Raw genomic sequence first — 24,094 nt, forward strand, 5'->3', positions numbered from 1 at the left:
CTCCTTTTCAAACATCACAACAAAACTGCTACGGTTTAGTTTATTTTTGTAACAACATCAAAATCATTTTTGCATTGTTGCAGCTACAGGAGCCGTTTCAACATGCAGAACAACATCCGTATAAATCAACAGTACAGCTGGAACAACAAGACACATTCTGCTTAAAGTTAAGTTTAAAATAGATGAGAATTATTGGAGCAGAAACATTACGAGGAATCAGAAGTTAGACAAAGACAAATGGAATCTGAGTGTTGAATTCATTGCTGATTATGCTGACGATATTTTGTCAGTTTCTTTTTTCCTCCACCTCTGTAGCCGTCTCTGCCTCTCTCTCTCTCTCTATCTCGACTCTGTCTGTCTCCATGTCTCTTCTCTCTGCTTGATCCAAGTCTTACCCGGGGGCGATGCAGGCTGCAATACTCCCCAGTGCTTTGTCTGGGGAATAGACACACACACACACACACACACACACACACACACACACACACACACACACACACACACACACACACACACACACACACACAGCCTCAATAACACATACACACATGCAGATTTTAAACAGAAATACCTCTGCCTGACTATATAATTCCATAAGATTCCTCCCCTAACCCATGTCTTCATTTCTAAATGATCTTATTGGGAATAGGGTTGCAAAGGGGTGGAACATTTCGGGTAAATTTCCAGAAACTTTCATGGGAAGTTAAGCTGGGGAATTTTGAAAATATTCCAAATCGTATTAATACCATACATCACATTTTTAAAATATATTACCCCATAATATCATGAAAACTTACTTCACTTTATGTAGCCCACGGGCTAAAATGTGTGGCTCAATGTGGTCCAGGGTTCTAGAAATCGTCTATGCATGTGATGGAGGAAAGCACCGTGCATGTAGGGGGCGTGGCCACAATAGCCCTGCAGTAAGCAGTGTGCATGTGTTTGAGGAATAGCATACATATTCAAATGTACTTGCATGAAATCTGGTTGTTTTAGTCAAGATTATGCTAAAATATATTGTCCCCAACTATGTTTAAGTTCCCTGTTAAGTACCAACCTTCAATTTAGTAAATTCCCAGTTTTTTCCGAGTTTATTCCCGTTAATTCCCATGAACAGTTTCCAACAAAACTCAGAATTTTACAACCCTAATTGGGAATGGAAGTGGACTGGTGCAGACATGAAATGATTCATATTTTCACATTAAGAATCAGTTCACACTCTTCAACAGTTTCCAAGAAAACCTCCTCATCTCACAGTCATTAGTGCAGCTGATTCATTAGGATTAGACTCATACAGACAACACGAGAGGCTCTTTGAAGGCTCCGTCACACAGAAACCCCAGAAGATTTCAGAATGTAATATGTTCACTCATCATGGACTTGCTAATTTGGGATTTGTGAGCAGGTGTGAACAGTTTATATCCATTATCTTATGTAAAGGCTTTACATATATATGTCTGTATGATAACATTAAAGGAAGACATTTTGATACAAACAAACTGCTGTTTAGCAGACACCTCCACCATACTGAAGCCTCCACTCTCCTCACTGGAGGAGAGCAGAGCCAAGGACAATTTTGTCACTTAACTCTCATGGAGGAGTTAAGTGATGGACAAAATTGTACTTGGCTCAAGCTGCAGTTGCCTGTGGTCTGCAGTGTTGTGTTAGACATTTACACAGGATAGACTTGATTCCAGCTGTATTTATGTTTCAAATATAGCCCCTCTTCTTTTGGTGTAACTCTCATTGAGTTTAAAAACATAAGGGGAAGATAAAATAAACAACCTATTGCAAATGTAATTTTTTACAAGTTGCATACTAAAGGTCAAATAAGTAGAGCAGAAAACCCACCATTTTTAATTCAGTGAAACCACAGTGTTGATACTCTGAGTGTCAGTATTTGAAGTGACAAGCTCCCACCACTAATAATTCTTTAATGCGATGCTTTTTTTGGCCAAAAAGCTCCACTTCACCTAAGATAATAGCAATTACATCCAGTGGTTCACATTAGACTTTCTCATCCTCTAACATTTTGATGGTCAAAATTGTACAATTGTGTCTATAACTTTCTACAATTTTTAAGTTACAGGATCGACTCCTGGTCTGCACCTTGGTTCATATCTACCAAACTCTCTCTCCCCATATTTCCTGTCTCTCTAATGCTGTCTATGAAGGCACAAACCCCACCCAATACATTTTTTTAAACAAGACATAACCTTTTTTTTTAGTGTTTAAGCTTGAAAAGCAATGGATAAAAATGAAATAGATTTGGCATTTTAAAGAGACAATATGTCCACAGAAACGGGCTGTTTAGTCGACTTATATATAGCACTGCACAAAATGATTTGAACACACTGGTTGACTACTCTTGAAGCTTAAATGAGGCATCAAAGCACCCACACACATATCAGCCACTCACGTCATCTTTTCTACAAATATGACACGCATTACGTCTTCTGCTAGTCATGCTTTCTTTTTGTCGCCATGAGCAAGAGCTCTTAACAGAGACTTACGGAGGGAGTGAGTTCCCTGAGAACTACACTCCATCGGATCTTTTTCTGTCTTCACTCACACCACCATGGTACCTACTCTGAAGCAGGAGCTAAAAAGGTTCCTCTAAATGGGGGTCTAGGAACCAAGATAGTTCATAGTTCCTGCTTTGCGTAATCAATAAAAAGAGGGGAGGTATCCAACAGTTCCTAGAACCATTAAAAAGATCCTGCGGTCTGAAAAAACGCCTTTAGTAAGAATAGTATAGATCACTCCTTTGACGTTACTGTAGATGTTTTATTGCCTGTAACACATCTCTTCTGGTTCATAATCACAGCTCATATCCACTTTGGTTCCACAGCAGATAAATATTTGTGGCTAAAAGGCTCTGATTAAGCTTCTGTACACTGTCACTATGCACATTAATAATGTATAAATAAACGTATCCCATGTAAACCCACAACATCAGTGATGTCGTTCATAAGACGGTCTTCATCCTTCAGTGTGTATGGTTCAGTTTCATTACATATTTATTGTGATATTAATGACTGGTAATCTCTTTGAAACTCTTAATCTGAGTTTATTTCAATCCGTGTAAGTGTGTATTAGCATGTCTTTGTAGTTTTAATTATCATTATTGTAATAAGAGTGCTTTAGACCCATGAGGATCTAAAAGCTGTTGTCGAGGCTTTCCCTGCTACGACAAAAGGAGAACACTGAAGCTTTGATCCCAGGTTTCAGAGTATTTCTCCACCAGCGAGCTGTTCGCCTCTGTTGTCCCCTTCTCTCATCTCTCATGTGTCTGTTATCTCTTTTTTTTTTTTTTTTTTTAAATCTGTGTAAATGCATGTATTCACCACCCACCATGTCCTCCACCGCTCTCTTAGTCACCAAATACTTTAGGCTGGCTTCTCTTCTGCTCCAGTTGTTGCTCAGGCTGTGTGGCTGTTCCTGGAGCCCTGTGGGAGACGTGAGGTAATCATGCAGAGGTGTGTATCTGTGTTCCTCTGCACAGTAACACACACGCCGCTCTCTGTCCCCGCGTTTCTGCCCTTCTTTCATTCTTGCACCATTATACGGCTGGGTTAATTAGGCCGTCATTTCTGCAGTTTGGCCTCCATGAGTAACATCGGTTTGAACAGAAGGGAATGATTGAATCTAAAATTATAGTAAATTTGACACAGCACCACCCTGCATATAAAGACATGATGACAATATCGGTATCTTTTGTTTGTATGTCATATACATTTTTTTTTAGATTTCTCCTTTTTTTTGGAAAATGTGAATCAAGAGGAATTCACTCACTTTGCAATGCAAATGGCTGCTCTGCTCCTCTTCCTAACTCTTATTCCCTATGTTAGATACTTGACGTTAATTAAGCCTTCCTTGAAATGAATTTCATAATCTAATCTCTCCTCCATGACAGTCAGCATTTACTCATCGGCAGGAGGAACTCATTTGTTAAGCTAAACCTCAAAAGGTGGAGTCAAAGGAGCAGAGGCTTTTTGTTTGACTTCCTTTTTTAATTTTTATTTGCCGTTCACTTTGCATGTTCAGAATAACCGTCAGTTTGTTGAAAAAGAAAGTGTGCCACCTTTAATATTTAACTAAATAACTTCACGCACTGAGTCTGGTCCCAGTCGTCTCCCGCTCCAGAGACCTTTTTTCATATTCACACGTCTAGACGGGGCTGCCACAGATCACATGAAGAGCACACAGGGCCTCTGATTCATACCCTCAGGTTTTTTTTTTCTCTATTTTTGAATAATCTGACGGGTCTTAATGATCGTCAGATACGATGGCGGCTGATGTGCGCGCTGTGTGTGTGTGTGTGTGTGTGTGTGTGTGTGTGCGTGTGCGCAGTTCTTTCTCTGCCACTCATAATAGATTAATTTACTTGCTAAGATCTTGTCAGCCGCATACTCGCTCCTTTATGTCACTCAGTGTAAGTGTGTGTATGTGCATCCCTGCGTGTGTGTGTGTGTGTGTGTGTGTGCATCCATGAATGCAGTCACAGACATTGACTCTTAAGAATAGAAATCTCTCCCCTCACACAAAGGAGCCGTTCTTATTTTCCTGCTCAGGCTTCTGCTGTGTCGTAATCAAAGACTTTTACTGCAAACTGAGAAACTGATTGAAACATACGACACCAGCTAAGACAAAACAATGGCTCTCTCAGTAACGTAAATCTACCGTTAAATATTGCGGTTTCAGGGTAAGTAAAAGACACCTCTCACAGCATTAATAACGTCGGTGCGGTGTCATTTTTTTAAATCAGTTTTCTTGCCTCCTATTATTCTCTCTTTTTCATTGAATGGGTTCTTCTTCTCATTCATCTTCTTTTCTTATAATTGTAATTTCCACATAGTTCCTGTTTCTTAAAGCAACCTGCAGATATATGTCCAAATTTGACTGAGACCCTGTGACTCGCACCAAGCGGGAAGCTGAGCTAACACAACATCTATTAAGTTTACTACTACCAATTAATTGCAGCTGTTGGTTATAAGTGCTGTATAACCACAATGTTATTATTTTTTATTATAAGTGTAAAACAACAGAAGGAATCAACCACAGTGAGATATATATCACAGTAAAATTAAGTCAAGCTTGCAGTGCATTGTTAAAAGAACTCTTGCTCTGCAAATAAGCATGCATGCACCAAGTGGGAAGCCAAGTTTATACTAATCGCCGTTTTCGGTATAGATTTCCTCAGACAAATTTTACCCACAGCAGAGATAACTACCCCTGAAAAAAGTCTGATTATTTCCAAATCACAGTGATAACTTAATCTAAATTTGAATGACGATTAATTGAATACAACATGCAGCAGGTTGTTTAAAAAGCCTATTCCCATTTCCCTTTCCTTGCTTGTTGAATTGTTCATATTTCTAATTAGTATTATTTCTGCTTTATCACTGCATTAGTTTATTGCAGCACAAGCAGACATCGCAGCTCTATAGGACACAGAGTTGTTTCATTGGGCTGTTTCTGTTTCATGTGTTCTTGCCAAAGGTTGAACCCAGCGGATCACAAAAGACCTTTTCACAGCGAGGAGTTGGACTTTTCAGGCTGGAAATCTCTGGTGTTACTGAGCAGACATACCACTGAGCCAGCAGGCACAATACCCTGAGACGGGGATAAGGAAATGAGTCACAGCATTTATTAAGATAATTAATTACACCTGTGCTATTCCTGCTGTCAGGCCCCATTATGCATGCTGTGAATAAGGTGTTAGAAAGGCTGCTTGGTTGAATAGATAAGTGACTTAATGGCATGGGAATGTTTTGGTTATTGATTTTTAAAGCTCCTGTTGGGAGTTTTTTTTTAAGTTGGTTATGAAAAAGACAAGTAGATAGTGATGTCGGAGTAGGTGTCAGAAGAGATGATTCCCAGCATGCTGCAAAAACAGCTTCTTCTTTTTTTTTTTTTTTACGTTTTCTTTAGCAAAGATTCTCAGTAGGTGACATGTTTAACTATAAAAAGAAAGCAGGATCAGGATTTCTTTCTTTATATCAGTAATCATTACTTCATCTTTAGTTACTCAACAGGGCAAAATCAGCAAAAACATTACACATTACGCAACTTTGCACACATGAGGTGCCAAAATGATGACATATCTAACTGAACATGACATGGCTTTGACCTTCATATTCGGGTTTTCTGTCAGTGTTTAAACTAAATGAGTTCATCACTTGGTTGAAACATGCGGTCCACAAGGCGGTGGACAGGCGCCTTTCCCCGTGAAGTTTGCATGTTCTTCCTGTGTATGTGTGTGTTACCTCTGGCTGCCTCTCACACTGTAGAGATGAAGCCTGAGGGACGTCACTGATCTGCACCTGCAGGGGGGCTTTAGAGTCCAATCCATGGCGGTCGCCATGCTGGAAATCATGTCTCACCCTGACTTTCAGTCAACATCACGACAGTCGAAGGAGCTGGAGCTGAAGCTGCTTTTAAGCCTCCTGACTAACCGTTACACCTCTCTGAATTGCCTTTAGGTGTGGGTGCAAGCGTGACTGGTTGTTTGTCTCTGTCAGACCTGGCGACCTTTTGAGGGTGTACCCTGCCTCTCACCCAATGACAGCTGGGATTGGCTCCGGATCCCTGTGACGCCTAATGGAATAGATGAAAGATCGGATAGTTAAAACATAATCAACGTATGAATGGATGATGCCAACAACAGTCCGTTATTCTTAAATAGGGTGTCATCAGGGTGTTAAACTAGGCAGCAAGATAACTGGGGAGCAAATGTGCAGCACTTCTTACCTGACAGACCAGTACACCCTGAATTTAGCCATCAAGATTACAGCTGACCCTCTGCACCCCCTTTGGTCGGAGTATGAACTCTTGACTTCAGGGTGCAGGTTCAGAATGACGAGGATGAAGACTGAAAGAGGCATTACATCCTTTGCACCACGCAGTATTCAGCTGCTTAGTAAGCTCTGATTATACAGGATGAACGTGGCACTTGCACTTCATTTAACTTGCTACTGAAATCCCTAATTTAATCATGCTTTCCTGTGTGCTGTCCTGTATTTGTTTGGATTGTGTTTTTATGCTCTCTGTGCAAGGCCCATTCCCCTCAGAGCATTAAAGCTTTCATTCATTCGTTCATGTATAAATCTAGTAAGGACACTGAGGGGTCCTGGAGGTTAAACTAATCAGTTACTGGCATTCTTCCCTGCCAGACACACAATTATGCCGCTTCCAAAGCACCACTGGGGCTTAAACTAAACCAGCAGTCGTTTTTTTGCTTTTAATATTTGATACATATTCAGCTATTTCTGCCAGCAGTGAGAGGCAAACGCAACAGACAGCCCCCAAAAAGAGTCAAGCCCTACATTATTCAATTTAATAATCCTGCATGTTTTCTGCACAGCAGCGCAGTACCTTTCTCACAGAGGGTGAAATAAGCTCTCTCTGTGTGTGTGTGTGTGTGTGTGTGTGTGTGTGTGTGTGTGTGTGTGTGTGTGTGTGTGTGTGTGTGTGTGTGTGTGTGTGTGTGTGTGTGTGTGTGTGTGTGTGTGTGTGTGTGTGTGCCGTCCGTGGGAGCTTAACTGGTGTGAGCGTGGGCAGAAAGAAAGAGACAGACAGCACGTGTGTGTCTGTGCAAACTTCTTAGACTATCAGCATGAAAATCATCTGTACAGTGTTGCAGAGTGTGTGCGCTGTGTCGACCCCCTCCTTTTCGTCTCCTCTCTGTTTTCCTCTCTCCTCCCACGCTCCTCGACACCTATTATGTTTTTTGTCTCATCTCTCTCTTTCTTCACCTTAGTCGTGTTTCTTTTATTCCACCTTTTCTTCATCGTCTCCTCTTTGCAGCGTATCTTTGTGCTCCCTGCTGCTACTTCTCCTCCCTCTTCTTTGTCCCCCCGTGCTCTCTTCTCCTCCTTCGTCTCACCTCTCCACCCACACACAGAGGTGTGCTGAAACGATCGGGCTGTTCAGGTAAAAAAAAAAAAAAAAAAAAAAGAGCAGCAGCAGGTGTAAATGGTTTCTGCCTTGACCACTTTAACGGCTGACTGATCTCTGAGCTTCGTCAGGAGCCCCAAGTTTCTTTACAAAGTTTCCAGACATCTTTACTTTTTTCTATTGCTGTCTTTTGTGTTGATATTAGTAAACTAAAATGAATGAGTAGCTATTATCTAGAACTGACAGTTTTCTGTCGATCTCCCATTCAAAGGTTTTTGCACAATACTTGTGTTTGCAACCTGAATAAAAAATAAATGATAAAAAAGTTTTGTTTTTTTCAACATGAAATTGCCACAAATTAATCTGAGGGTGGCTGATAGCTAACTGTATCCTCATTGGTGTGAAAGCATGGCCATTAAACCTCCATATAAAGACTTAAAGTGTACTCATGCTGAGTGACAGAGCATTGATAGTTTACATCAAATAGTTGTTTCTCATGGAGATAAATTCAGACCTTTGCTGTTTGTTTATTGCAAATAAATGCTGAATCCATAATATTGCAATTTAATATTCAGTCCTAATTTTAAACAAATTAAACTTCTACATTTAAAAGATTATTACATCAAATATGATTGTTTTAACAAGTTAGACTTAGTAACATCCCAGATAGTTCAACTTGAAATGGCATATACATTACGTTCCTATTTTCCTGTTTGTCTTGTATTCTTTTTCTGATGTTATCCGTCCTGTTCGTTTAAGAGTGAATCAACATTCAGATGCAGAGCTGAGGAAGAAAGATGTAAGAAAAGTATAATGAAAGATCTCCCCGGATTTGACATCATCTGATACACTGTCAGCCTCAGCAGACTTTACACAGTTAAAACGCAAGTGAAAGTCGGAGAGATATGAAATGTAATTTCCATATTTAATCATCCTACTTTTATTCCCTGACTGAGTGAGTGAATGTGTTAGTGTGTGTGTGTGTGTGTGTGTGTGTGTGTGTGTGTGTGTGTGTGTGTGTGTGTGTGTGTGTGTGTGTGTGTGTGTGTTTTTATGGATTAAATTGCAGACAGAAATGTCTAGCTTCAGGCAATTTAATTTTTTTTTTTACATTTTATTTCTACAACCTGTCAGCTACTTGTTGCCATGGTAGCGTTATGTCAGAGGATTTACTCTGTGTTTGCATTTGCGTCTGTGTGTGTGTGTGTCTCATGACGCTGACGGATGCAGCGGGGCCTCATGTGGTCATCGACACACTGACAACCCTCCCGTCATTTCCCCCGGCAAACATACACACATGTACAGTACTCACACTTTTATACAGAATATAGGTCATGGTGGAAATGTGCTAGCTCTTTCCCCCCCAAGCCCGCTTCCAGACGATTGAATATATGCCCACATCTGTAACTCACAGGCAGCACGAGAGAGAGGAACCTCTGGGCAAGATGCACCTCAGCATATTTTTCAAAGCCGAAACTTTTGCTTGAAACTAGACTCTCTCATCTTGCTCTCCAAACAACACAAATTAATGATAGGTATATACAACTTCAAATGTGTGCAACGTTCAGTGATGCAATCTATGATGGACAGCTGACAGGTTTGATCTCTTTGGTTGATTTTAGTACACTGTGAGGCTGCAGTGTACACAGCAATATCACTGTGTAGTGTTCTCTCTCTTTTGGTCTGATGCTTGTGTTGAGACTGATACAAGTTCTGATGTCATTTTAGACGAGGTGTGGTGTCATGTTATGGTTGCTATAGAACCTGTCTGTCTGTTGACTGGATTTCTGGGAGAGAAATATTGTCAACAATTGCTAGAGTATTATATATGTGCAGGGCAAGCTGTGATTGTTTGGTTGCTGTTTTTTTGTGTAAGTACCATCTCATGTTTGACTTTGAGGGTCGGAAACAGCAGACCGAAGATTTAATTTTTGTCTAGAATCCGCAGCATCTCAAGAGGAAAGTAAACGACTTTATAGAAAGCGACTGGAAGTTGCAGAAACAGTGCGCTGACCAGTTTCACCTCAATGTTCAGTCTATTCCCATTTCTTTGACAGCGGTTACCACAGCAGGCAGCAATATACCACAGATGAAATCGATTGAGTTTAACTTGGTTGAAACAAGGTCTCTCTCTCTCTCTCTCTCTCTCTCTCTCTCACACACACACACACAACCCCACAAGCATGACACACACACAAGAGGAATGTAACGGCAATACCTGTTAAGTCATGTGTGACCAGTTACAGTTAAACCATCTGCTCTGACCTCGTTAGACCCATTGTCTTTACTGTATACTAACACACACACACACACACACACACACACACACACACACACAGACAACTGGATAAGAAGCACAACAATGATGTATTTCCCTTGTTCAGTAACTCTTTGCTCAGTGCAGACGAAGTAGATCAGAAGGATTTATTTACATCTGTACAGAGTGTGACATCGAGTCAGATGGATTGATGCCTAGTATAACAAAAAAACTCACCTGTATGATTTTCAGCTTCTTTGTGACAAAAGCGTTTTGATAACCAATGAGCAGCTTAGCTTCTGTTTTAAAGTTCTTAAGAATCAAGCCAGATACTTCCTGTTAGTACTGACTGTAATATTGCACATAGTTTGTGTGCTACAGTAGCAACAATCTTTAAGCTGAAATGTATGTCTGTCTTTCTTTATATTTAATATTTTAAATGTGTACATTTTTTTTAATCATGCAACTCTGTTACTCACTTTATCTTTTATTCTTTCATTAATTAGACGTTACATAATGTTCATGTTAATGCCTTCTTTGGGTGACTTTGTGAAGAGTGCTGTTTAAATTCATACTTTGTACGTGTTTACTTACTTTATTCTACGTGACACGATGGTTATAGCTCGTAAATATTACTCAGCATGATGAATGCTGTCAAGACTTCCTCTTTAAGTATTCGCTGAGGATGACTGGAGGAAAGGACTAAGTTAAGGATGGATGTTCAGTAAATGAACACATTCACTCAGGCAAACAATGTTCATGCTTGCACACATATTTTTATACAGCAGGTCTGTTTGTCTGTGTGTGTGTGTACAGGTGACTTCATCCTGTGAATGAATATTTTACACAAGTACAAACTCTGCATGTTGACTTATATGACGGTGCTGTGAGTATACAGTAAGAAAAAAAGAAAATGAATAAATAAAAGCATACAAACATTTGAGCAGACGATAGTGTGACATGCAGTCATGAATATTTTCACACACGTACAAACGCACGAGTCACTGCATTCACTTAAATTTAATTTGAAATTCCGACATGAGCTCATAAATAATAAATCTACTGGAATATTAAGGAAGAACTTGTGATATTAGGAGGACATGTTGGCTCAGTGAGAGTTTAATTAGCACAGAAATAAATGAACGTCACCTTTATTGTCCCTCTATGCTGTTGCTGTTGATATTTTTCTTTATTCAGGATGTTTTAAGGAGGTAGCAGCATGTTTGACTACAAATCTTCGAGTCATGATGCTCTACATTTTCTTTTAAATTATTCATGTGAAAAGCACAGTCTTCTTAAAACACACAAACGCACACCCACTCACACCACCGACACACCAACACCCACAGCACATCAAAAGATGGAATTCATGCTGTGTCCTCCCCCCTAAAAAAAAAACCCAATTTACAGGATACATGTGCCCTGAATAAAAGAGATGCACTCAGGCACTAACTATCCACACTCACACACTCACACAGATCGTCGAGATGAATCTGAGGCTAAACAATGAATTGTACCTCCAGTTTGACCATCAACCATCTGCACTCGTGTGTTCTCATTCAACAGTTCCCCTTTTGAATGTACAGTTAACACCAGTACACATGTGTTAATCTATTGTATTTGTGTATTAAAATTCAAATATGAAGCATTTTGGCATACATGAATCCTTAATGCATCATTTTCAATTGACAAACTTCATTTGTTTGATTATTAACCCTCACATTTAACATTCACTGTGTTCACATAACGGCCGGGTCGTGTTCCTTTGAATCATTTTACTTCCAGGCACATTTACTACAATAGAGTATGAGGGCCACGTTAAAGAAAAAAAACCCTGAAACTTCAGATTCAGAGTCGTAGTATTTCAAGAATAAAGTTACTATATGATGAACGAAACTGATTTCAGATTATGGTTAACATCTCTGTTATTCTGAAGGTGAATATAAGCATGTGAATTTTTGTGTGGATCTCTAAATTTACATGACAAACTGGAACACAGCAGAACAACTTAATAACAGCATTTGAGTTCCCACACTGGGAAAATGAGGGAGGAAAATGTGCTCAATACCAATATGGAAATAAGGAGATTATATATTTGATAACTTGTGGACAAAAACATGAAGGGGGACCCATACTTTCTTTTAGGAGCATGGGCAATAAGTGTTACCAAAAGCTTTTACATTTTTGGACAAGTCGTCAACTTTGTCATCGTCTCTCTCTCTTGTATACGCAGGTGCACTAAACCAGCGCAACTGGGGGAAGAAGTACCCGTCCTGCAACAGCGGCAGACAGTCTCCCGTGGACATCGACGAGACGTTCACCCAAGTCAGGCTGCAGTACCAGAATCTACAGCTGGAAGGCTGGGACAAACTGACGGCAGAGTCCAGCACTATTCACAACGACGGGAAGACCGGTATGCAGATGTGTTTTCACTCCCTTTATGTATGCACGTAACAATGCATGGGAATTCCAAGCATTATTTGACTATGATGATGATATATGATATGATGTGATGGTCACAAATTCCCAGGCTGAAATTTTCCTACTTGCTCACATCAATCTTGGGAAGCCATTTCTACAATAACATCCTCCAAGCTATCTAATCACATTCTACTCATGTTCAACGAAAAGTGACATACAGGGTTTTTCTTTTGAATCCCAGACAAAGGAGCAACCAGAGGAGGGAGATGAAATATCAAGTAGATTCAATCCAAGGAAAGGATTTTTCTTAAATTGAAGTAAGCTGTAAAAAAAAAAAAAAATGTAGAGATTTGAAATTGAGAGAAAGAGTCAGACAATGAAAATGAAGGAAGAAGATTTTGAGAGGGAGAGATGCAGCCATAGGGACGGAAGTACTCAGACATCATGTGGAGGAAGAGAGAAGATGGATGTGAAGAGGCAGAGATGAAACTGAGCGACAGAAAAGACAGCATGAGGAAACAATGTATATAAAGAGAGAGAGAAGTGAGGAGGATGAGAGGAGACAGTGAGAGGAAAGCAGCGGGGCCGAGTGATGTCTGGCCTGATAAACAAATGAAAGCTGTCTGAACTATCATCACCATCTCTCCGATATAGCTCGGGCTGTGTGTGAGTGTGTGTCTCCCTCTCTGTGTCTGCTCCCTCTATATGTTAATGGTCCACAGATTAATCCTCTTTTTTTTTTTCGCCTCTGTGAAGTCAGAGAGGAAATTGCGTCTTCAACACAAATTGCATAGCTGTCATGATATGAAAGAAATATATGGCAGGCACAGTTTCACTAAACTGAATTAAGTACGATGCTGTGAGGTTCTCATTGAGTAAGGGTTGAGAAACACGTGTGAGATTCAAAATATGAAACGGTAAAAGGGGACAGATAGTTTTCATTAGCCAAATTCAGACTGCCATTTCAAGCAACAATATTTAACTCCCCTGGGATGTTTCACCATCAATGGGAAGTGTTCCCCCTCTGGACCGTCTTCTGAGGCGTTACAGAGGTGAGACAGTTTCAGCGGCGCCAGCGGGGGAGCGCAGCGTCATATGACAGACAGTTTACATTAACCCCAATCAGGGGTTCTGTGGCCCCCTATTTTAGAGTTTAATTTCCCACTTTTATATGTTTTTGTTTAAATACAGAGTCTTCACTTTTCCTTTCTAGAAGCTCCAAAGAAACACTTTATGCACCTTGCACACCACTTTTTTTTATTTTCATTTCACCTTCATTTAACCAGGAATACTTTGTTGAGATTAAAATGATCTTCGTGTCCTTACCAGCAGACAGGCGGTGTTAGCCACTGGATAATAGAGTCAAGCTAAAGAGCCACTTTTTTCATCAGCTGTTGGTTGTAGAGACCAAAACAGAGCTAAAATGTAATAATTGAGGTAACGCCCCACAACAGTCAACATGACTCTAAAGGAAGACTGAATTTATTCAATACAATTATTCACCAATATTCACCTTTTGTAAAGCCAATCCTGCTCAATGCTCAACTCTCTGATCATGTGGTACAGGGCAGTAAAAGATCCCTGCAAATCCCAGCCTTTCTTAACCTGAGTAATCCTTTCAAAGGATGTTTTTAACTCATATGAGAAATCCCATCTGCCATTATTGTGGATAACCTTGAATTTTTACCCTCCACAGTCAACATGTTCTGTATTTGGCCTGTGGCTGGTGCAGCTGTAATTACCTGATTGTTTATGTCAATTATCACTGAAATGTTCACAGACCAGAATATCCCATTTTAATGCATGAAAACATTTACAAAGCAGAGCTGTGGCAGCCAGAAGCTTCTGTGTACTTGCCACAGTAGGAAATTTAGGATTTTTTTATCCGTGACATTTTGTGGCTAAAAGTACGAGATAAGGGCCAGAAGATCCAGATTTGGTCCCAAGTATTGGGGCACCAGATAGCCTAGTGGTTATGAGGTGCACCCCATGTACAGAGGCTATAGTCCTCGTTGGAGCTGCTATGAGTTTGGATCTAAAGTAGGCCCATTGTCTTCCCAGCATTTTAAAAAAAAGCTTGTACATAACTTTCATCAATCTGTTGGGTCCCTTAACCTCAAAGAAAAACTGTTCCATGTAGACAGGATGTTAAATCTGAGTTTGTGCTTCAGTGGCCATCAATGTTGAAGGGGAGTTCTTCGTGAGCGGAGGAGGACTGAGCTCCAGGTTCCGCGTCAGTAGAATCACCTTCCACTGGGGGCGCTGCAATGCAACCTCAGAGGGGTCTGAACACAGCCTGAATGGGATGAAATATCCTCTAGAGGTACAGATACACAGTACATGTTTGTCTATCCTTCAAATCAATGATTCACCACCTAATCAAGCTAACCTACCTGTCACCTTTTCTTGTTCAGATGCAGATCTACTCTTATGATCCAGATGACTTCCAGAGCCTGGATGATGCTATCAGGGAAGGAGGGAGGGTCGCTGCCCTGGCTGTGCTCTTTGAGGTGGGTCAACCTGTGGCTGTGTGCCTAAAGACAGGAAAAGGTCAAACAAAAGTGATTGAATTAGTGTGGATGGATCGTGGATTAGTGTGTAGTTGCTTGTTGATTAAATAAACAGAAGAGGTTTTTTTTCTACAGGTCAGCCTGGATGACAACGAGAACATCACTCCTGTTGTAGAAGCCCTCAACACTGTCAGCAGGTTTGGTAGGTCACTTCTAAATTTGACCTGTTGGTTATCATCCCACAATAAATATGAAAATCGAAATGTCCTTTCGAGAATAGATAAAGGTTTGAATTGAACATGGGCCCTTTATAAAGAAAAAGTGTGTGATTTAGGAAACAAAATATCAACAAATAAAGTAAGTTTTTGACTTGCCAACGGGAAACCAACAGGTGTTGCAGTGATGAAAGCGGGCAAGAGAACTAGTTCAGATAGAAGTGATTGTACCCGACCTAAAAAGCCTCTGCATGTTTCTAATAAGCTCCACGAGCAGAAGACGTGGTAAAAGTAGGATAAATATTGGCTCGACTCTAGAGAGAAGGGGGGAAGACAGCTCTCTACAATGATTTAAATTCGAAACTGCAGTACCCTTTTTTAACGCTAGGTGTCAGAGTTACATATTGCTTTTTTTAATCTCCATTTGATGAAAATTAAAAAGTTGTCAACAGATCGAGTAGCTGACTTGAAGCTAGGTGAAGCTTGATAACATTTTAACAGATACGTGCAGGCTGAAGTCGATCATTCAAAAATACTACAAACAAAAATGCCCTAAGTTTAGCTTTTTTTTTTTCTCCAATATGATTAAATGTGAAAGGGTCAATAAATGGGTTCAAATAATTATGAATGTATACCACACTCTAAACATGTGTATTGTGACATTAGGTTTGCTGATTCGATTTTTTTTCTTACCAGGTAAAAGCGGGTCGATGGAAGGTTTCGCCCTGAGGTCCTTGCTGCCTAATAACACCGATAAATATTACATCTACAACGGCTCCCTTACTGCACCTCCCTGCTCGGAAATAGTGGAGTGGGTCGTCTTTAAAAACACTGTGGCCATCTCTGAAACACAGGTCAGTGGGGTTTATCGCACACACACACACACACACACACACACACACACACACACACACACACACACACACACACACACACACACACACACACACACACACACACTCATGGTAAATGGACTGCAGCTTGTATACCTCTTTTCTAGTCTTCTACTCAAAGCACTTTCACACACTGATGGTAGAGGCTGCTAGGTAACGTGTTCATCATTATTAACTCATCCCATTCATACACATGCACACGCGGCTGACAAAACAGGGAGCAACTTGGGGTTAAGTGTCTCGCTCAGGGAAACATCGGACTTGTAGGTTCAGGAGCTTCCGGTTGAGAGATGACCTACGACTGAGCCACAGTCGCACTCATTTATGCTTCCTTTTCAGTTACTAATGCTCATTTCTGTCTGAATACATAGACTTAATAACATTAAGTCTTTAAATAGAGAAATAAACCTGTGTAATGTAACTTGCACAAACTCTTGCACATCATGTCATTGAGATAGTAGGCTCTTTTGAAATATAAACCAGAAAGTCTTTACTTCTGAACTGATTTATGTCGCAGCATTAAAGAGGACATATTAGACCCAGATTCTACCTTTTCAAACAGTCCCCTGTGGTCTAAATGAAACATCTGTGCTGTGCTTTGGTCAAAATATAACATGAATCAAGCACCAGAGGAGGTTTGTGACCCTGTATAAACCAGCTCTCTCAGAACGCTCCGTTTTGGTGTGTGTGTCTCTTTAAATGCAATGAGCCCCCCCCCCCCCCCCCCCCCTGAGTTTTCCTGGTAGACATCACTCCTCTGTAGGGAGAATAAAAATGGCAGACCTGCGTAAAAGTTTTGTTCTAGACTGGGGGCTGAGTCCATGGGTGGAGATATCAGGGGACTGGAGGAGATTGTTGTACCAGAATCCCACTGTGACATCACAAGGAGAGCACATTTGAAACGGAGCATTTTTCTCTGTGTTGTAAGACTCCTGCAGACCACAAACAAAGGACTGGATGGGTTTATTTCACATTTTGTGGGTCAGTAGACACTCAGGTTACCCAATAGATGTTCAAAAACACTGTAAAAGGGGATTTTTCAGAATATGTGCCCTTTAAAACCTATGCAATGTTTGAAATTCTTAGTCAACGACGCACACAGAAAAATGTGTGGTGTGCTTTGAATGAATGAAAATGAATGTTTTATTTGGTTATGTAAAGTCTGTGTTTGTCCTGAAAAACATCAATCTCAGTTTTCTCTCTGTTCAAAAAGATGACATTTTAAAAACAGTCAAACATCTTCAGTGAATTTAACAACAATTTTGCATGTGTGGTTGTTGCATTGTTTAAGGTCAGTTGTCTTTGACATCTGTGCACTACATTAAAAGAAAATGTCACATCAGAGTGATACAATGTGACAGCGTCAGCCCAAATGGGAACTTGCAGAATATGGGTTTTGTAGAGACATGAGTTTGGCCTGTAGTGCAGCACGCCACAAACTCACACTGTAACGTTACTGCAGCATAACTCCAGGCTGAAGACGTAGAAAGACCTCTGAGGAAAAACGCCAGCCCATGAAATCATGTGTGTGTAATAATCATCAATTATATAGCCGAATAATGGAGAGAGAATGAGGTCATGAGAGTGAATGTGTGTAGATCCCATGTGCATATTTGTGTGTGTTTGTGTGTCTGCGTTTGTCTGTGTTGCATGATTGAAACGGGGGTGGCAAGGCATGACATGGACACATTGTAGAGGACCAAAAATAGAGCAGCGTCATCTCCCTGCCCTCGCCTCGGCACAAACAGGAATCAGCACTGGGTTTTATTTTTTTTGCAAATGTAGAGAAACGGAGAACTCCTTTTTTTTTTTTGTTTCAGCTGCTCCTCACCTGCCCTCTCTCTCTTCTCTGTTTCTGTCCGTCTCTCTGCACAGCTCGAGGTGTTTTGTGAGGTGATGACGATGGAGCAGGCTGGATATGTGATGCTGACAGACTATCTGCAGAACAACTTCAGGGAGCAGCAGCAGCAGTTTATGGGTCAGGTGTTCGCCTCATACACCGGCGTGGAGGAAGTGCAAACACCCAGTACGTCATCCGTCACCCTAAAACAAACTTTGCTGCTCGCTTGCTTTGTTTGATTATTCCACTTGCATATCAAAATGTCTTAACCACAGTATTCCTCTAGTTTAACAGAACACAGTAAACCTAACGTTTTTGAGTTATTTCTGAGACCAGCCTGGAAAAATGTGATTTGAGTTTCACCATTTAAAACAAAGCTTCCTCCCTTCCACTCTAACTGCACGAGGCTTTTAGCACTGGTGTATGAGAATTAGACAATTTATGCAGTGACGCAGATTTGCATAGAGTCGTGCAAATTTTTATACAAACGACGGCACAAATATACACAAACAGCTGCAGCGCATTTACTGATGCATTTAACCCTTTGTGTGTGTTTTGTGAATCAGACATTTTGACCCGTTTGCACAGGTTTAGCAGGCTAAAAAGCTGCACAATTATTTTGCTCTAAGAGCTGAAAATACGCACAAAGCCTCAATTCAACTAAGGAGGGACGCTGTATTAGCTGTCTGTTTATAGGTGACTTTTGCAACACTTCTGCTGGCAAGAGCCACACATGTGTAACGTGATCCACATAGGTCTATGGGGTAGGGTTAATTTGCCCTGAGCTCAGGCTCACAGGTCTACCGTTCCTTACTGTCGGCCCTAACTCTGGTAACTTTTTGTCTTGAATTGTAGACTCAATTTAATCAAACCCCAAAAGGTGTATTTATGTTCTAGTATATCGCCTATTTTAATCTGTGATTATGACCTAATGATGGAGAAACGATTGATTGAAGTGATGCCGCTAGCCTCTTCGCTCGTCACAGTGAGTTACACTGGTATTGATCCACGGTGCTGTTTCCTCTCAGCAACAGATTCTCATTCGACTTTAAAGACTTGGACCTAAAATCTACACTCCATCATAACTAAATATTTTCACTTATCTAATTTCATTAATTTTTTGTGGGAGACTGGTGGAGAAAATTGAATTCCCTTCACAGGGATCAATATAAATACTGCATAATTTATCTTATTTTCATCCTTGATGAAAAATCTTTTCCATCCTCTGCTTCCTCTGTAGCTGAAATTCTGTCCTCTTAGGTCAGCCCAGCCACGATCATCAAAAGATATAATCCGCAACGCTCTTTCCATCTTCATAAAGTCGACCCTCAAGTCTTTGGGGTTGCTAGGGAGCTCGACTTTGTACTTCAGCGCCCCTGCTCCTCTCTGCGCAGGCAATTTATTTTGCAGCTCTTTTTGAAATTGAAATAAAGTATTCAGAAATTCACAAAAGAGTCCTTTTGCCTGTAAGAAATTCATGCAGCCGTACACACTCATGCATACACCTCCTACTCATTGCCACTCTCACCTGCTTATCTACGATTTTAAAATGTATTCCTGTTCTCTTCCATTTTCAATTCAGTCGATTAACATCAGGTTGCCTTCAGCACACAAAACTCAATGAGTGATGATGTACTTTTCCTGTGTTGTTGGTGCATAGACGTTTAGTTATGAATGCTGCTGCTATCATGTTTTTTTTTTTTAATCTTCTTCTTCCAGGCTTTTTAGAAAATCTCTTAAACACAATATTTTCTTTTAACTATCTGTCCCTCTTATTTTCATCTCCAGCCTGCAGCTCAGAACCAGAGAATGTCCAGGCCGATGCCCAGAATGACACCACCATTGTGGTTACGTGGGAGCGCCCTCGCTTTGTTTACGACACGACCATCGACTGGTACACTGTCACCTACCAGAGGCTGCAGGGCAGAGAGCAGAACAGGCAGGAGTACAGGACAGACGGGGATCAGGACGTGGTATGAAAACATGTCTGAACACAAACACAGAGAATTATCACTTACAGTATGTGCTCTCACCTTTGACTGCATGTCATTTCCACTCTTTGTTTTGCAACATAATCTACAGTCCATGCAGGTACACTTGACTTAAAAATAGATAATAGCTAGAAATCACCTCATAAGTGGTTCCCCGTTTCTCCTGCAGCAAATATTAGAGCATTGTTTGTTAGAATGTTATCAACCACCCGAGCTCTCTTTTTCTCTCTGTGTTCTATCACTGTCACTTTGCCACCGTTGTTGGGATACAGATTGATCAAAGTGATTGATTCATTGGTTGTTAAGATCAATCTTGGCCTCTTAACGGGCCATTGAGCATCCCTTAATGTGACCCACAATAACGAAGGTTACGTATGTAACTCCGGTTCTATGAATCCTGGATGACACCGCCTCTGGCGAGCAGGAAGGAGGAAATAGAGCTGTGTGTGTCTTCATGTGGTCTGTTGATCTGTGTTAGTCTTTAGCTGTTTTCACATATGCACTCCTGAATATATCTAGATCATTTCAAGAGGACTGCTCCTGAAACGATCCTGAGCTGGGTGTTTACTTATGGACCTCACAGCAGGAGACCATCCCTGTCAGACAGGAGGAGTGGTGGGGGGGGGGGGGGGGGGAGTCACCTAAAGCAAGACTTGATGTAAAAAGAACAACATAGAGATGGTAGATGAAGCAACAGAGTCGGATATATGGCTATATTTCCGTCCGTAATAATTCTGCAGCAGGGCGTGGATACCTGTTACTGACTTTATTATCCTCTTGTCATTATATGGTCACTTTTACTTAAAATAAAGCAAGATAGCACAAGCCTTCAAAACAGTAGTCTGAAAAGCCTTCCATGTAGGTGACATCAAGGTGGTTAAATCCTATTCTAACCTTCAGTCTTTGATTCAAAACGACTGATATAAACTCTCCTCTGTGACTCCCTTCAGGGTGCCATCATCCCCAGCCTGCTGGCCAACAGCAGCTATGTGGTTCAGGTCGTTGCTATTTGCACCAATGGACTCAAAGGGCGATGGAGCGACCAGATCATAGTGGACATGCCGTTAGAAGACCCTGGTACCAACACATGAACACACAAAAAGTGAAAAAGCATGTATTCAAAGTGCTAAATTTTTAATAAGGAGCTTTTCTTGTCTTACTGTAGAAAGTGAGTCCGATCCCGACGCTGTCACAAAAGACTTTGGAGGCAACAACAAGGAGGTAGGAGAGTCTCTGCTGTTTCACCTGACTCCCCTCACCACTCTTCATTATTTCACTGAGCTTATTCAGCATGTATTCAGTCATATCAGTGAGCATAATTAGTATGCAAATGATCTGTAATTATATCAGTAAAGGCTTGTCCTAATGTGTTTTGAGAGCAGAACACAAGGTTAGAAGGGAGCTTCCAGCATGTTTAGAAGAGATTAAAGAAGATTGTAATGCTGGCATGTTTCCCTCCTTGAGAGAACAAGTACAGCCTGTGCTCTTTCCACACTGCATTAATGGAGGTTGCTCAATGTTTTATTATCACTTAATTTGAATATTTTAGAGCTAAACAAGATGCAGCACCACTGTGTCTTTGGTTGCGCTGCAAGAAGTGAAACCTTAAATCAAGAATTTACATGCATTTCTTTTACTAAATATATCATCTGTCCAGACAACTCTTTAGTTACAGAGTGTCTCTTGTTTCAAGCTTTTTCATCCTTTACTATTTTAAAGAGGTGCTAGAACTGAGATATATTACTGGTTCTAAGTGAACTGGTTCATTGTTTCATGTAAGTCCATCACCACAGGTCATGAAAGTAAACAAGATGTGCACACCAAAAATGCTCCCGTTTGAAGGATTTATTGATCACTGACGTTTCAAGCCGACGTGTTCGTCCTCAGACTTGAAAAGAGAGTAATTTTTTTCATATTGTAAATCTTTTTTCTTGTTTTTTTTAGAGCTGACTTTTTTCCAGTGAGGATGTGTATTGCATATTTATCATCAAAGGAATTTGTGGCAATAACATAACAATCCTTGCATTTTTTTGTTAATTCTTTAAAGCCTGTCTCCTTCTAATCTTAAACAGTGTATAAGCAAACACATTATGACAAACCTCCACACAGTAAAGCTTCATCCTTTGTGCTAGGTCTCGTCTAAAGGCAAATGGGAGAAGCCTGACAGCCAGAACCGCTTAAATTTATCTCCAGACGACAACAGCCCCGTGGAGGAAATCCCCCTTGAGCAGACCAAAGTTTACCAGAACCAGCCCGGTGACAAAACCCAGGCGAACCTCCCGGTCCCCGTTGGCTCTCGTACGACCCCAAAGTTCCCGTCTGAGTCCGCCGTCCTGCAGAAAACTCGACCGAAACAGAATGTGAAAAAGAAAACGGGCCAAAAGAAGACCAAACCTGAGGATGTGGATCAGAACTGGATCGATGAGGACCAAATGATGACGACACAGCGGCCGTTCACTAACTCAGGTTTTGATGGTAACGGTGCAATATGGGTAACTGAGGTCACTGAGCAGCCGGGCTTCCTGTTTCCAGTGGCACAGTCCATCACACCGCCGACAATCCGCCGACAAATGACAGAAGAGGCCTCGCTGTCAGAGCCGCAGAATCAGGTAGTTCACTCAGCTCATTCTCCATTTCTTAATGCATATATTTCCTCCTCCTTAAACCCAATTTAACCAACATAACACAACGTCTACCTCTTCACTTGTAGCCAACAGATCAGGATCCACCAGAACAAGGCGGTGAGAGCGGCCTCCCTTCTCCCCAGTCGGACCTCTCCACCAATCCTGTTGAGGACATCGAGGTCACAGACGTCTTCTATGAAGACGCAGACATCAACGCTCCTCCAGAAACCGCAACCTCTCCAGGTCAGACATGATTGGAAGAGAGCTCTCTCTTTTTTTTTCTTTGCACTCTTGTTTATCAGAAAACACCTCGGGTTGCGGACTGCCACTGCAGCTCTTCATGCAGTGCCAGGGAGGAATTTAAGCTCATAAATGTTTAAAATAGGAGCAGCAGAAGACACTGCTACAGCTGCCTACTGTGACTCCTCACAAATGGATCTTAAATGCTTGTTCACTTTGGATGTTTGCTAATTGTAACTGTATTTCATCTGATTTATTTGATTCATGTTAACTCAGTAATTTAAGACATTTTTATTAATACATCCAAATCTTAAAAATACAAAAAATTATATATTTTCTTTTCTTTTTTCATTAAATAATAAAAACACTTTTTTAGTTTCATTTGAAAGTGAGGTGTTCTGGATCTGCCATTTGTGAGTCTGTTGGTGTGTTTGTATGCATCACACGATGACAAAAAATACATTCATTCATTCATTTAAACTGAGATGTGTCTCGATATGAGGGCCGACCGATGTGGGATTTTTGGTGCCGATAACGATATTAGACGATGATAAATCTGATACCAAGAAGTCGGCCGATATCTTTCTTAGATCCATGCTCTAACTTTGGAGATAGAAACATTTAGATATACATATTTATCAAACACTTGTGGAAAAGATATACAGTATAACGAAGACAAGATGTTCACTCAACTGGAAAGTAACTGCGCATCTACGTCCATCAGAGCTTGACACTCTGGAGAGAGAAGACGCTTGGTGTAATCCATATAACGCCCTCTGCTGGTGAAAGAGAACTGTTAGTTTAATACAATGAAAATCAAATTAAATGCTATTTGACTGTTGAATAAATCGATTAATATCGGCGCAAATCTGCGATAAGATGAGCCGATACCGATAGTCACTGGATATGCTAATATCGGCCGATGTTATGCTTATAAAAGCAATGATAAAAAAGTGTTATTATAGTATATGAAAAAGTAACAGAGAAGTAATCATAATGCTCATAATTAAGAGTACAGGTGAATTACTTCTCATGACATCCTCTCTCATGTTACATCATGGCGTGTTGGATCATCAGTCATTTTATTCACTTTATATCTCCTCAAGTCTTCATGAGAAATGATCACGTCATGGTATGTCAGGACATGTTGCATCATGTAGAGTTAGGCAGCGTCATGTTGTGGCTCAACAGGTGCCGTGTCGAA

At 40.7% G+C, this 24,094-nt stretch overlaps 1 protein-coding gene across 5 annotated transcripts in view; it reads left to right on the plus strand.

Moving 5' to 3' along the window:
- Positions 1-24,094, plus strand: part of ptprz1b (protein tyrosine phosphatase receptor type Z1b) — a 75,627-nt gene that overhangs the window by 35,983 nt on the left and 15,550 nt on the right. For all 5 annotated transcript variants that reach the window (XM_065951030.1, XM_065951032.1, XM_065951031.1 and 2 more), the window contains exons 3-13: positions 12,390-12,569; positions 14,749-14,900; positions 14,992-15,087; positions 15,223-15,289; positions 15,999-16,156; positions 18,071-18,221; positions 19,824-20,008; positions 20,977-21,103; positions 21,192-21,247; positions 22,159-22,635; positions 22,737-22,893. In XM_065951030.1, the coding sequence (XP_065807102.1) occupies positions 12,390-12,569; positions 14,749-14,900; positions 14,992-15,087; positions 15,223-15,289; positions 15,999-16,156; positions 18,071-18,221; positions 19,824-20,008; positions 20,977-21,103; positions 21,192-21,247; positions 22,159-22,635; positions 22,737-22,893 (1,806 nt within the window). The remainder of the gene's footprint in view (positions 1-12,389; positions 12,570-14,748; positions 14,901-14,991; positions 15,088-15,222; positions 15,290-15,998; positions 16,157-18,070; positions 18,222-19,823; positions 20,009-20,976; positions 21,104-21,191; positions 21,248-22,158; positions 22,636-22,736; positions 22,894-24,094) is intronic.

Source organism: Labrus bergylta, chromosome 23 (genome assembly GCF_963930695.1).
Source record: "Labrus bergylta chromosome 23, fLabBer1.1, whole genome shotgun sequence".
Classification (NCBI taxonomy): Eukaryota; Metazoa; Chordata; class Actinopteri; order Labriformes; family Labridae; genus Labrus; species Labrus bergylta.